General features: G+C 39.8%; 2 protein-coding genes across 2 annotated transcripts in view; both read left to right on the top strand.

Annotated features, from left to right (window-relative positions):
• LOC309386944 (cytosolic phospholipase A2 epsilon-like) overlaps nucleotides 1-2,383 on the top strand; it is a gene marked incomplete at its 3' end in the record, with an annotated part of 47,096 nt that extends 44,713 nt beyond the window's left edge. Inside the window, exons 20-21 of the mRNA XM_081942931.1 lie at nucleotides 1,321-1,507; nucleotides 2,082-2,383. Of these exons, the coding sequence (XP_081799057.1) occupies nucleotides 1,321-1,507; nucleotides 2,082-2,383 (489 nt within the window). The remainder of the gene's footprint in view (nucleotides 1-1,320; nucleotides 1,508-2,081) is intronic.
• Nucleotides 2,384-10,001: 7,618 nt separating this feature from the next.
• EHD4 (EH domain containing 4) overlaps nucleotides 10,002-15,018 on the top strand; it is a 30,194-nt gene continuing 25,177 nt past the window's right edge. Inside the window, exon 1 of the mRNA XM_081938980.1 lies at nucleotides 10,002-10,521. Coding sequence (XP_081795106.1) covers nucleotides 10,289-10,521 — 233 coding nt within the window. The 5' untranslated portion in view covers nucleotides 10,002-10,288. The remainder of the gene's footprint in view (nucleotides 10,522-15,018) is intronic.

The raw sequence follows: 15,018 nt of genomic DNA, 5'->3' as shown, positions 1-15,018 counted from the left end.
ACCTGGTGCGCCAATTGCGCCCCCTCCTGGACCGGGATGCCCTACGCACGGTCACTCATGCACTGGTGACGTCTCGCCTGGGCTACTGTAACGCTCTCTACATGGGGCTTCCCTTGGGACGTGCCCGAAGACTGCAGCTAGTCCAGAACGCAGCCGCGCGGGCGGTCATGGGGAGTACCAGGTACTCCCATGTGACACCGCTCCTGCGCGATCTGCACTGGCTGCCTGTGGTCTTTCGGGTGCGTTTCAAGGTTTTGACCACCATCTTTAAAGCGCTCCATGGCATAGGGCCCAGTTACCTGCGGGATCGCGTCCTCCCACATACATCCCAGCGGCCAATTCGCTCTCACAGGGAGGGGCTTCTCCTGGTGCCGTCCGCTAGGCAATGCCAGCGGGCGACGCCAAGGAGTAGGGCCTTCTCTGTGATGGGCCCAACCCTCTGGAATGACCTCCCCCCCGACATTAGAACCACCACCGACTTCCGCTCCTTCCGGCAGAAACTAAAGACTCACCTGTTTCGACTGGCTGGCCTGGCATAATTTCAACGCCTATCTCCTGGCATTTATATTTTACTGGTTTTTAAGGGTATTATTCTGTAGACCTAATTTTATTGGGTATTGGGATTTTAATGTCTGTTTATTTTAATTATTTATTAGCAATACAGTCCTGCACATCTTTTATCCTCCTCTTATCCATCCATCCATTTTATATTTGTATATATATATTGTCCATTTAGTAATTTTAATTGTTTTAATTTTGTTCTTTGACATGGACTGTACACCGCCCCGAGTCCCTTTCGGGAGAGGGGGCGGTCTATAAGCGCTAATAAATTCAGAAATTCAGAATTCAGAACCTACCCAGTATGCAAGAAGTACACAATACACCTCAGTTCTAAGGCCACATCACATTGTACACACTATGTTGACAGCTGCCCACTAAATGAGCAGGATCAGGACCTAAAATCAGTGGGGTCTTGTGTTGTCTTCATTTGAATGGAAAACCCTTAATTCAGAGAGACATTATTGGAGTGACCAAAGCAAAATATTCAATTTGGTGGGTCTTTTTCACATTTGGGGGAACAGGATTAAGGAGCGAAATGGGTTTTGTGGAGGTTTAGCATCTTTTGTGTTCTTTCATACCTTGTTTGTTTGTTTATAAGCCTTTAGAGATGTCAGAACTGAACTACTAAGCCAACTGTAGCTCATAAGAACCCTTGTGAGACAGCTATGATAAGGTTTTAATACTTTTTATTTAAAAATACTTATAAAACTTTTTTTTACTGTTTCTCCCCCCTCCCCCCCCCTTCCCCAACATATACAGCCTCTGCAAATGGCCTCAAATTATTTCTCAGAACAAGGAATTCCTTTTCCCAGAAGTATCCCACAGGTACAAGATGAAAAAGATGTAAAGGAATGCTATTTGCTAGGAGATCAAGAAGGTCCAAATATTCCATTAGTTCTCCTTTATCCCCTGGTTTGTAATACCTTCCAAAATTATAAAGAACCTGGTAAGTGTGTGTGTAAATGTATGTTTTACTTTCCCCCACTCCCTTTAATTATGTCTGGTGTTGTGTTTTAACCAAATGCGAGATCCAGAGACTCATGGAACACAGGAGAGGGGAAAAAATGGTCCCAGGATTAAAGGGAACAGTTGATTTGCAAAATGTGAAAAGTGGGGATATAAAAATTGTGATTTCCCTTTCTCTCCAATAAAATGTTTTGCAGCTAGGGGAGACCCTCAAAAGTTCTATTTTCTTTTTTAACTTTAAGATTTAATGTGATAGAATAAACAGGGCAATTCGTTATTACCACTGTTTTAAATAATTAAATTGGATGCAATATATTTTTTTCTGCTATTTTCTGCCATAAATCTTTCTTTTTCCCTCCTAAGAAAATCTTTTTTCCTGCTAGGTTAGTTCGTCATGCTCCTAAATATATCTGCAGTCAAAGTGCAGCAATTTGTGCACCTAATGCTGTTTAACTCAGGGAGAAACATATGCTAAAATAAATTGACTAATCTCCATATATTTTCTGCATCCGACCAATCTGGGTTTTTTTTCCTTTTATTTTGAAAAATCATAGGTGTGAAGCGTAGTCCTGAAGAGATGAAGGATGGTGATATTGATGTTACCAGTACCTGTGGTCCTTATAATATTAATTCTCTGCAATATTCAGGAGAGGATTTTGAGAAACTGGTAAAACTGAGCCAGTACAACATCCAAAATAACAAAAATATTTTGATTGATGCTTTACGGTTAGCTGTGGAACGGAAAAAACAGTATAAGAAGAGACTTCATATACTGAGATCTAAAAGTTTTGAGGGAGAGGGCACCTCAGTTTTTCCTGCACCACAAAACAAAGCATTTCATTCCAGAAGGAAATAAAATAATTAAAAGACTATTTAACATCCTGGCCATAAAAGAAAAAAATGCTGCTTTTATGAAAATAAATAAACTGTAAAACCTGAAATGCTCTTTTAATGAATTCTATTTGTCTTTTGGCAACAGAGGCACAGTGACAGAGTAAAACATGGGTTCAGAACTTTCTACACTGATAAATTTGGAAGATCCTTTGAACAAGCACCAAAAATGCCCTGTGAAAAATGTTGTTTTTGCCTTGTAATGTTGAAGTTTATAGGTTTTATTCAAAACACAATTTTCTCTTTGAAACACTTCCATTTCTAATGTGATATGTATTTTTTCTTTGTTTCTGTAACAAAGAATGGAATGAAGAATATATGAGAACGTCTTTCCTAAAAGTTATTTTGGTCTGGTGCCATATGAATGGTGAGAAACAGTTTTTAAGAATCTAAAACCAATTTCTGATAGAAGACAGACAGACAGACAGACAGACAGATAATGATGTCAGTTTAAAAACATGTATATGCAGGAAGCAACTGCAAACATGTTACTTAAATTTGGTTGGTTTTATTGTTTGGAATTATTTTCATGTTGCAATGTTATAATTTGGGTTCTGTCCCTCCCTGCCAGCATGCCAGCTACCAAAACTATCAAACATCAACCAATCATAAAGAGGGAGAGATATTTGTATATCATCAATGACTAGTCATACTACATGCATTAAATCAGGATTTGTTTAATCGTCAGATGAATAAACTATTCATAAACCTTACTTTACAAATCACAAAAACTTTCACATACCCCACTAATGTATATGTATATGTATGCATGCATGTGTGTGTGTGTGTGTGTGTGTGCGTGTTGTATTTGTGCTGATAAATACCTGGATGGTCTCCTGTAGTGAGCTGATAGACAGAAAGGGGGAGTAGTAATTCCCTCCCATATTTGGGCATACCAGGGGTTGTAAAACACACACACACACACACACGTACGTACGTATTTGTGTTACAACCCCTGGTATGCCCAAATTTGGGAGGGTGCTCACTACTCCCCCTACTCCCCCTTTCTGTCCTTCGGCTCATTATAGAGGGCCATCCAGGCAAAAAACCATATTTTTATTTTTAATGTTGCCTTTTTATATTTGTGTTGTATTTGTGCTGATAAATAAATAAAGGGAGACTAGTATAGATCTATTTCAAGCTATTTAGCTCTCATCAGCTAGCCATATCCTTACTGGGATTTGAACCTGGGCTATATATATATATTCAGGGCCTAGGAATATATATTTCTTCACTAAAGAAAGATAAGTCAAATATCCACATAGAAGTCACTTTTCCCAATATTAATAAAAAATAAAATTAAAAAAATTAAGTGTAAAGCATTGACATTTATGCAAAATCAATAGCCAGAATGTTAACATTTTCAGAAGGTTCTATCAAAACATACAATAACATTCCCTCATTGCAGAATTAACGAATCTAAGAGTAAACCTTGCAGGTAGGCAAGTGTAATAGTTTTCAACAAAAAAAATCAAAGCAAGAAAAACAAAGTTCTACAAGAAATATCTGTTCTAATCTCTGTTGACAAATTTTAAAAAGCTATACACAAGACAGATTTTCACTTCCAATGGCTTGTATTATCTCTAATTTCCACTAGCTTGTAATATCTTTCATTATAAGATTAATTTACCCTGTAACATATTTCTTTCTTTTTTCTATTCTGGTTTCAGTAGTGCTGTCTTCTTTTTCTCTGTTGCTTAGCTAATTTCAGCAACTATCAAAATAATGGAAATGAATTGTAGCCACATAAGAGGGAAACACTTTATGAAACTAAAAGCAATTTTGGTGTGTTTCTTCTGCCAAAGGCAGGTGGAACGTAAAACCTTCCCCTTCTCTTCACTGGAACTTCCTTGTTCTGATCAGAGAAGGAACTGAAAAGTGCTTTGCTTCTGATGATTGCACAGTGATTTGTCCTTCCTTCACTGGAAGAAAATAGAAGTCACTTCCTTTTATGACTTGGGAAGGATGGTTGTGTAAATCTTACAAGCAGCTCTTCTCTTTCCAAAATTGCCATGGGGAAGATAATTATGATAGGTTGTTACCATTCAGGCTGAACCCATTAACAGTCCCTAATGTCTGTTTAGTTTAGTCTTTCACCCGAAGGTTGTTCTCTTCAGCCGACCTCTCGTCTCCCTAATGCAGCAATACAGACTGAAGTAAATGTTAAACCAAAAAGTGTGCAATTTTGCACATGGGGAGGGTTGTAATGAGAATTTTCCTTTTAAAAACAATTACAGGTAAGCCAAACTTCTAAAGAGAAAAAAATTGTTGCAAAAAGTAATTGTGAGTGGATTGTTCTGAGATACTGGAAACAAAGTAAGTTGAACAAAAGCTTCTTCAGAATGGCCTTCCAGGGAGAAAGGGAAGGTTTGTTGGTGCTTTCTGACAGCTTTGCAAAAGTAAATTCAATGGGGAACCTGGCAGGAAAACAGAAGTTGCTGCTGCTCCCATAGCACTTTTGCCTACCCATGCTGATTCTGTTCTCAATTTAGAAAGGGAATTTCTCTGATATGATGACCCAATGGACCATGGTTGTCTAGTGATGAAAGAAATGTCCTTCTGGGTTCGGCTCCAAGTGGGGAAAAAGACACTAGAGACATGGAGGCTGCTTGGAAAGATGGTTTTAATGGTGGACAGGACCACATGGTTTGAGTCCTGAACAGAAAAGGTGATCACATGCTTCAATGTTGGCGGGGAAGAAGAGAAGGGCTGATGGAGGGGCTTGCTAGGCTTTTTATAACCTGTTCAGTCCCAACTCTCTGTTTCCTGTTCCTGTGTAAGAAATGTATTCTGATTGGTTGTCAGACTCACATGGGCCCATGCAGGGGCAACTCTCTAGGCTGAGTCCAGGTTTGGTTGAATTCTCAGAGTTCTCAGATGCCATGTGGTCAGTTGAGTAAAGTGCCTATATTATCATGCCTTCATTCCCATCCCCCTGGAGCTGAAGGGGAGAACTCTTTATTATGTAAAGGGACTGGCTTGGCCTTCTTAATGGCCCATTGACAAAGTGGGTGGAGGCAGGAAGCTACAGAGAGCTATTCTCAATTTAAAACATGTTTCTTCCTTTCCACATCCAGGGAAATATAATATTCTGCCTTTTCAATATTTCCTAGGATATTTCATTTTTTTGGGAGAGGGCTGGGTGATAACTTCCTACACTAGTATATCTGAAGTAGGATTTATGTTACTCATTTGACCAGATAGGTACTTGGGCTTTGGTTTACTTAGCCCTTGAAATATGTTTAAATATTAGCTGAATTGAATATTTACTTAGCCCTTTCTAACCCATTAGGTTCTTCAATGTTAATATGAGACCCAACTTTTATCTCTGTCGGGATTTTTTATCCACTTTGGAATTTCAGAGTTCACCTTCAAGCTATAAAGTATGGTTGCTACCACATTTCAAATACCTCTAAGGAGGATGGCTGTGTCAAGTTGAGTTCTTGGCAAAGTTTCAAGCAGCCATATTGCTTAGTATGTCACTTGTTTAGGACCTAGTAAACCTTGCTCTCTTGTAGTAGCAGTAGTAACTATGGTTGATAAAGTTGCTCTATCATTTAGTTCATAATTTTTGGTCCTCCTCCTAGTTCCTCACAAACAAAAACTCTTAGCCAGCTCATTTTACAGTACCTTATCCTAGGCACATCCTTGAAAAGGCCAGAGTATAATTAAACCAGATTATTCCAAATGCAATTGCATCCCTCCAAAGTTTGAGCATAGCCAAATGGTCAACTAGAAACATTAATGTGGATGCCTGTGTGGTAAGATTGACCTACCGAATCTGCTCCATGACAGCCAACATCATTCCTGGAAGGGCCAGAATGGTTTTGCCATGCAAAGCTCATTTGTGGGAAAGGGCTTGTGCCTTGGCTGCTTGGTTCTAATGTTTATTGAGTGGGTGATGGGAAATTAGGTAGGGTTTATCAGGCCACTGTAGCACTGACTTTTTGGAGCAAGGAGGGCCATTTGGGTTGATAGCAGCTGTGGTGGTCAGGCACTTTCAACCAAGCCTTTTTTTTTAAAAAAATGCAGAGATGCTGTTTGAACTGGCATCAGCCATACTCTTTTCTCTGAGAAGGAAAAACAGGAAAAGTATCCTCTATGAATCAGTCTAAATAAACCACTTATATATTACATACTTTAATAAAATACTGGATTTCAGAATGCATCCAAGATTTATAGTAGAGCGTGGATTGCAAGAGACTATCCACCTTCGGTTTGGACATTTTTAGGCAGCCTCTTGTTGGAAGAAATGTCCTCGAGGGTTCAGTTCCAAGTGGGGAAAAAGACACTGGAAACATGGAGGCTGCTAGGGAAGATGGTTTAATGGTAGACAGGATCACATGCCTTGGAGCTCCTGGGTGAAAATGGGGAGCACATTCTTCAAGATGTTGGGTGAAGAAGAAAAAAGGGCTAGCTTGCTGAGAGTCCCTGAGTTTTATGCCCTTTGTTGGGCCCCACCCGGGGGACTCCCACTCCTGTGCAAGAAATGGACTCTGATTGGCTGTCAGACTCCCATGGGGCCATGCAACTCTGTAGGCTGTGCTTTGATTCCAAGTTTGATTGAACCTTGCTGGGCGGTGATTCAATGAAAGGGCTTTGGGATTCCTATTATGGCTCTGCCTGTAGATCTTTTGTTATGTAGAATAGACTGACTCAAGCCTTAATGGCCCATTGACAAAGGTGGGGGCAATGAATTTCTTCCTCCCTTTTAGAGGGAAATATTCTGCCCTTTTAATATTCCCCAAAATATTTCATCTTCTAGTGGAGGGGTAGGTATTAACTTCCTACACTCTCTTTGCTTCATTCTTTTGTTCTGAACTCCGTCCTCACAGATTTATATAGTAGAGAGAGTAAATGAAGCCCAGCCTCTTTTGGGAGCCTTTTGTTGAATCAATTAACATATATTTCCAATGATTGATGTAGCCACAAAATTAAGTCTAGTAAATAAGTATGCGATCCTGTCATTGAATCCTGTCACTAACTAGTTGGCACTAATTTTGCCATTGTATACAAAATGACATATGGGAGAAATTCTAAGGAAGAAAATATATAAATTCTTCCTCTTTAGGCCTCTCAGCATAGAGCCATTTATTAAATGCTTTAGGAAATATAATTTCACTGGTTTAAAAAAAAGTAGGTGGTTGTCTCTCTTCCCTTTCATCTCAGCAAAGATGATTATATGTTAACAAGGAGAGGAGAATAATGAATGGAAGTATGCAGAACAATAGGTGGAGGCCCAACCTGAAGTATTGGAACCTAAAGGTTACACATTCCTAATGAAAGGAATAGGTAGAAAACACCACTGGCACAGCCCACAGCCTTTTAAATTGGAAAGGTTTTATTTTCTGTGATTTTCAAAAGGTGTGTTGCTTTTAGTAGTAATTCATTCATAACCATAGCTCACATGTCCTTTATAAAAATGCAGGAAAGTAAAGAAGCATTTCATTTCTTTATAATAGTATTTCCTATTATATTTCCTTGTGGAACAGTCTCCAGATGTTCTAAACTAATGGGTTCATATCTAAGACAAAAGGGGCATAAAAACACAAGATTGTATGCATGTTATACAATTATAATGTTCCAAATGCCCTTAATGTAATTATTTTAAACACTTCAAAAGTGATGTTAAATATATGTACCGTGTTTCCCCGAAAATACGACCTGTCCTGAAACTAAAGCCTTGCCACATTTTTCACATGGGCAAAAATATAAGGCCACCCCCGAAAATAACCCCCCTGGACAACTCCCCCCTCCGGCCAGGCAGAGCACCGCTCACCGAAATAGCGGTATCCTGAAGGCGCCAAGCCACAGGAGCCGGGTGGGGAGAAAGGTGCTCACATTGCTTGGCGCTTTCGGGATACCTCTAGGTTGGGGAGTGGCGTTCTGCCTGGCTGGAGGGGGGAGTTGCCGGGTGGCTGCTCCCTTGCGAACTGGCTCCTGAAGAGCTGGGCACTGCCTCAGGGGCGAAGCAGCCATGAGGTGACCAAGCTCATGAGCAACAACCCAGACCCTCTGTCCGGAAGACTCTCTTACAGAGAGTTCCAGGAGCCAGCCCACAACCATAGAGCGCACTCCTAGAGCGGCCGCTGCTGGAAGACTCAGCAGCCAAGTTTTGGAGTTTGGAGCTGGAGAAGACATTATGCTTGGAGCACGGCGGTGGCTGCTGCTGTTGCAGGGAGAGCTGGGCCCAGACATGTTGAGGCTAGGAGGCATGCCTGCTGGGGGGCGGAACAGGCACGCAACCCCCTTCTCCAGCTGGGCAGAGCTCCATGCACTGACCTAGGGGGTATCCCTAATGTGCCAAGCCACGGGAGCTGGGGAGCGGGCAGAGCGCCACATGTCTTGGCACCTTAGGGACACCCCCTAGGTCAGTGAATGGCGCTCTGCCTGGCTGGAGAGGGGGTTTGCTGGGCAGTTGCTTGGTCATCTCATGGCTGCTTCGCCCCTGAGGCTGTGCCCCGCTCTTCGGAAGCCAGTTCGCAAGGGAGCAGCCGCCCAGCAACCCCAAAACAATAAGCCCTCCCCTATAATAAGCCCAAGGCTATATTTTGTAAGTAAAAAGAAAATAAGACCCTGTCGTATTTTTGGGGAAACATGGTAGCAAATTACCTAATATTAGGACCTAAACTGCCACGCTACATGGATCCAATTAAGCTGTGCTTACAGTATCTGTTTTACCCATGTGTACAGATCAGGGGTGTCAAACTCACAGCCCATGGGCCACATGCATCAAGTGTTGTCCATGTCCACCCCAGTTTAGCAAATGGGGGGAAAGTCGCAGTACATCACATAACATGATGTCATGAGTTTGACATCCGTGGTATAGATTAACCATGTGATATATTCACCCATAAACTAACTACCAGTGTCAAACAAGTTAGAAAAATATACATTAAAGTTAACAAAAATTACAAATAAGTCTTGTGAATTACAGAAACATAGGCATGCACACAGAATTGACAAGAGACATGAATAATAGTTTAATAATTATTGAAGCCACAGCAAAATTCAAAATACAGGCCATAATTTCCAGTAGCTGAGGATTAGCTATTAACCAAAGTGGACTCTTCTAAATTATCTATCCTTACACCATAATGTAGTTTGGCAGGAAATTCCTTTACTGAGCCTCATAATTAAAAAAAAAAATCTTGATAATTTCGCAAGACTCAGGGGAGACTTTGAAAGGTGATACCTTACATTATTCACCAACTAATGGATTGATGGCAATCTTGATACCCTTCAAGAGGTTAGTTTGCTCCGCCCTTTCTCAGACGCAAGTCTCCGGAGCACTTTCAGACAGCTGTGTCCCCAAAAAGTACCTGATTCCTCCGATTGTACTAAACGTGACAGAATGGGCTAGCACTCTCAGAGAAGCTCTGGCCATTGAGCAGAAACAGCAAAGCTACCGATTGACCTTGCCCCTCCCGGTATATCCGGACAGTCCGGGGAAAGCTGATGTAGCCGATCCTGTTTTGGGGAAGGAAAGCGCGCCGTTACGGTTTAATTCAATTGACCTAATTTCCTGGTTTCAAATCCCACCGAAGCATAACCTAAATGCCGGGCTGGCTCCTATCACTTGATATGCTATAAAAATTCGTAGTTTATTAAGTCGCCGTCGGATCCGCTTTCCAGGAGGGAGGAAGAAAAGGAGGAGGAGAGTGAGAAAAACATGGAGCAAAGAGCCGTGGCGCTTCCAGCCTCCGCCCCGGGACGTCCCTCCCCTTCAGCTAGGCCACCGCAGAGCGAACCAGGAAGGGCGGGGTTCACCGCTTGCCGGGTCGGCCTTTCAGTCTGGTTGGCAGCCTAGGCGGGAGAACGAGTGAGCTAACGAGCGGCTGAGGACCGGCCGCCAGCAGCGACCATCGGCATGTTCAGTTGGCTGAAGCACAGCGGGCACCAAAAGCCCGGCGAAAACGAGAACGTAGTGGAGACGGTGACCGGCGGTTTGAAAGAGCTTTACGCGAAGAAGCTGTTTCCGCTGGAGGAGCATTACCGCTTTCATGAGTTCCACTCGCCCGCCCTGGAGGATGCAGACTTCGACAACAAGCCCATGGTGCTCCTTGTGGGTCAGTACAGCACCGGGAAGACCACTTTTATCAGGTAAAAAAAAAAAAAAAACGCGCTCCTGGCTTCCTCCCTGAGCGATTATGGCGCGTTAGCCCCGGCCAGGGAGTTGCCTTCCTGCTGTTTCAGGCGTAAATAGCCATTCGTAACTCTCGGAAAAAGCCCCCGAGTAAGCTCTCTGCCGCGTCTCTGTTCCCTGCTCACCTGGTGGGATTTGGGTCGAGAGGAGGTGGTGGGGTCTACCGGCACGTTTATTTTTCCTTGCTAAGCTGAAAACCATGTATGTGACGTATGGTCCAATACCTACCAAATTTTCCATTTGACTACCACTTGTCCGATCCCAACCGGGATATTAAACACGATGACTAGGCCAAGGAGATGATGGATTCAAATATCAAAATTTATCAGTAATAGCTTATTACCGTGGTCAGGTATGAACATTATCAAGGGAATAAACAATAAACTGTTTCCCCTATGACATGCATTGCAGTAAGCCAGGGCTTGTTTGACTACCTTCCTTAACTTAGCAGCTTTGGATGCCTTTATATGACATTCTCAACTGTAAAATGCGATTTGCAAATCCTATTATGGCTTTGTGAAACACCAGACCACCCTGAATGGAAATGCCCTTTGGAGGCATTTAACTTTAATAGGATTAGATTGTTATGGTAGTGTTTCTGTCTAGGGCCTTTTATCTTGATGATCTACTAGTATTTGTAATGTTTTATAAATTGAATGTGCATCTTTCCCACAACTGAATGAAGAAAAAGATATGTGGCTTATGACTTTGTCCACATAAAAGTATACATTTTAAAGAAATGGTTACTATATTACTTCATGCATAATAAAAGTTAAAAATAAGGAAACCAAAACCCCAAAAAACTCTATAACATTGAATATTATATGCTGTCTGAAGGTCAGGCTTTGCAGCCTGCTATGTAGAGTGAATCTGGTAAATAATTGGCTATATAAATTTAAGACAAGTTTCAGGGTAATAATTTTTGGTAGCACAGGATATCAGTAACATGGTACATATAGAGAGGGGTATGTCAAATGTGATGATTTTCCATTTATAGCCTTATTGAGAATATATTGAAGAAAATAGATAGTTAGATATAACTTTTTTTAGTGTTACATTGATCTAAACATCAACAGGAATTTATTTCTAGTATACATTTCCATCTGGATTAGTGTCTCAAGATAGCTGAGTAATATTTTTACTTGCTTTTTACTCTTAATTATCTTTTCAAATAGCCTTAAGTTAAAATCTTTTAATGCTCTCCTTTTAAAGACTTAAAGCTAGACCTTAAAGGAATCTAGAATTTTATTATCTCTCATTCTGGCAATATTGCATGCACATATATGTAAACCTTCCAATGTATCTATTACAGATAGTATTTATTACAGGCCACCTTCAATTTGCCCTTTTTGGTATTTAATTTGCTATTATTAACTTCCACAGAAAATGGTTCAATTATCTCATCCACATAATGAAATATAAATAATTGTAAAGAAAGCTATGTTTCACAATGCACAGCCTTTTAAAAATTCATAACTATACAAACAACAACGGTAGGTGTGCAATTGAAAATACCTTACATATATAATAATGATTAAAATTTAGCTATAAATATGACAGTATAAGGAAGAAAGATCCACAAAATATCTATTTGTATCAATATGGAATTAGTACAGTCCTTTAAGTGTCATTAAATTTAGACTCTGGGAACATTGCTTCATCTTTTCATTTCATTTTTTTTTAAATCTGCAAACTTCAAAAACAACTAAGACTAATATTCTGAATCAATTCCTTAGTATCAAGAAGAAAATTTTTATATAAAATAGTCTCTTTGCTAAATTCCAGGCTCTAAAACAAAAGCTCAATATTAAATTACAAATTAAATTAAAGTTTAGGAAAATAATTTAGCATCACAATTCTTTGTGTCCTTATGTCTTTATATATACAATCAAATATTTCATGAATGGCCTCTTCAGACACTTGGGCTTTCATTCCAGATTTCTAGTAATTGTCTATGAAGATTCTCAGTCATCCAGGTCATGGTTGTCCCAAAGGAACTTTTCCAAAAGAGAGCTGGAAAAGAAAGTCCAGTTGCCTTTTGGAAAAGCACCTTTGGGATTTCTAGTAATTGTAATACCAACACCTCAGGGGAGCAGTTTTTACCTTTTCTACGTTATCTCTATGACTCTAGTGCTTCCTTTTCCCGTGATTAATACTCATTACAGTCGTCCTCTCATTGTGGCTCCTGATTTAAAGGACTGATACTAAATATAGTAATTTTCAGCATGGTAGTGTTGGAAGAAATGTCCTTCTGGGTTCAGTTCCAAGTGGGGGGAAAGACACTGGAAACATGGAGGCTGCTTGGAAAGATGGTTTAATGGTGGACAGAATCACATGGCTTGAGCTCCTGAACAGAAAAAGAACAGAGATGCTGAAAATCCCTGGTTTTATGCCCTCTCTGGGCTTTGAACTTGAGCTTGTATTCTGATTGGTTGTCAGACTCCCATGGGGAAATGCAAGGGCAATTCTGTATGCTGTGTTTTCAGTCCAAGTTTGCTTGAGCATTGCTTCTTCCCAGGTGGTGAAATCAGTAGAGCGTTAATCCTACCTTTGTTATGTAGAGTAGATTGGCTCAGGCCTTAATGGCTCATTGACAAAGGTGGAGGGCTATTAAGAGTGAGTCTATTTTCTGCCTAAAAACATGTTTCTCTGGTTTCTACTTCTCTTTTAGGGGAAATATTCTGCCTTTTTGGTATATCCTAAAATATTTCATTTTTCTAGGAGGGGATGGGTTTTTACTTCCAACAGTGGTCTCCCATGACCTTTGAACTTCATGTCCCAGATAGTATGGGTTTTATGGGAATAGAAGTCCTGTTAGAATGCTTCCGCTTTTAAATGCTTTCCTTCCTTTTTCTCTCTACAAGTTTGGTTTTATACCCAGTAGAAAGCCTAGCAAGTTCTATACTTAACTTCAAGATAAGAAGAGTTTGTTAACTCCAAGCTGACTCATTCATTTCATCAGCAGTTAGTGAAGTAAATATTTAGCACAGCTAGTCTGGTAGAATTTAAATTGCCTAAAGAGTTATTGTTTTGTCTTTGGAAATATATACTGCCACTTGTTTACATTTGGATTTACAGATACTGTTGGAAGGTGAAGTGGCTTAAGTCCAAAGAGCAGTGAGACTGATGACTGAACTGAAGGCTCTGGTTTCTTTTGCAATGGGTGCCATAGAAATCATCTCATGCAGTTTTAAAGAGCCTGTGGTTGAAGTTTCATATTATAGTTTTTCACAGAATTGTGTGCTTTAAAAAGAAAAAGAAAAAGCTCAACAGACTAAATCTGAATTAGTTTTAAATGTATTCAAATTGTGATACAGTACTGATTTTCCTAATTTCAGATTACAAAATTAATTCTGTCAGTGTGTGTGTTTGGGATTTTTTGCTAAATATATTTTATTCTTCCACTTAGTCATTTTCAAAATGAAGAATAAATTTTATTTAAGAAGTGCTCTAAAATCTAATGATTACTTTTTAATATGAATATTAGAATACCAAATGCCATTTGAGACATCAGTATTTAGGGCACAGGAAGACAAAACATCAAAACGGGGTGTACCTTACCTTTATTATTTTGTTTGCAATTAAGACACTTTCACTTGTGGATTGCAATATTACTATGGTGACTACCCAAAAAGTGATAAAAACGGCAAAAAAAGGAGAGTAGAGGATCAATAGAGTAAGCTATAGAAAGAGTAATAACACCAGATTTGCTTCAGAAAATGTTTCAGAAATTCAGCAATAAGTTGTGAATCAATTGATACTACCTTGACTAAATCATTTGATACTAAATTGACAGCTTTTTGAAAAAGAATGGATGAAAAACTTATCAAGATTTTTTTATAAGGAGAGATAAAAGAGGAGATGAAAAAGTTGACAAGATGGAAATCTATAAGTCACATATCTAGAGATGTAAAACATATTAAGTAGATATTATGGAGAGTAAAATAGAAATTATACACTGGAAAGAGAATTATATAATTTGGCACTGCTGGAACTGAGAGAGAAGGAATTTTATTTGAGATGCTGATAAGGCTGCAACTTTTGAGGACTGGCCATAAGTCTCCTTGTTCTTCATTGTCATAACTTAAATGGTTGCTGAACGAATTATTGTTAACCAAGGACTCATGTACTGCATATACTCAAACATATTGCTAAGAGGTCTCCCAAGTGTAGCTGTTTCAAAGGAGAGGCTGATGTTTAGAGTGCTGGTGCTTAATGTACCTTCTTGCTTGATCACATCCAACCACTGATTTTTCTAGTTGTTGACTTTGTCTCACACTTTTACTTTTTTACAGTATCCCTGCTATTTAGATTATTTGCAGTACAATTTTCTTTGCCCACAAGAGTTTCCTTTTGCGATTCTCTCTGTGTATGACCTCAATCACCTTCCAAATCACTATTGCTTAGCAGCCTCTTTCTTATGAGTACTTTCCAACTCTAGAATATCTTTGGGG

This window comes from Natrix helvetica, assembly GCF_964273705.1.
Source record: "Natrix helvetica genome assembly, chromosome: 1".
Lineage (NCBI taxonomy): Eukaryota > Metazoa > Chordata > Lepidosauria > Squamata > Natricidae > Natrix > Natrix helvetica.
This window is presented reverse-complemented; position numbering and strand designations above follow the sequence as displayed.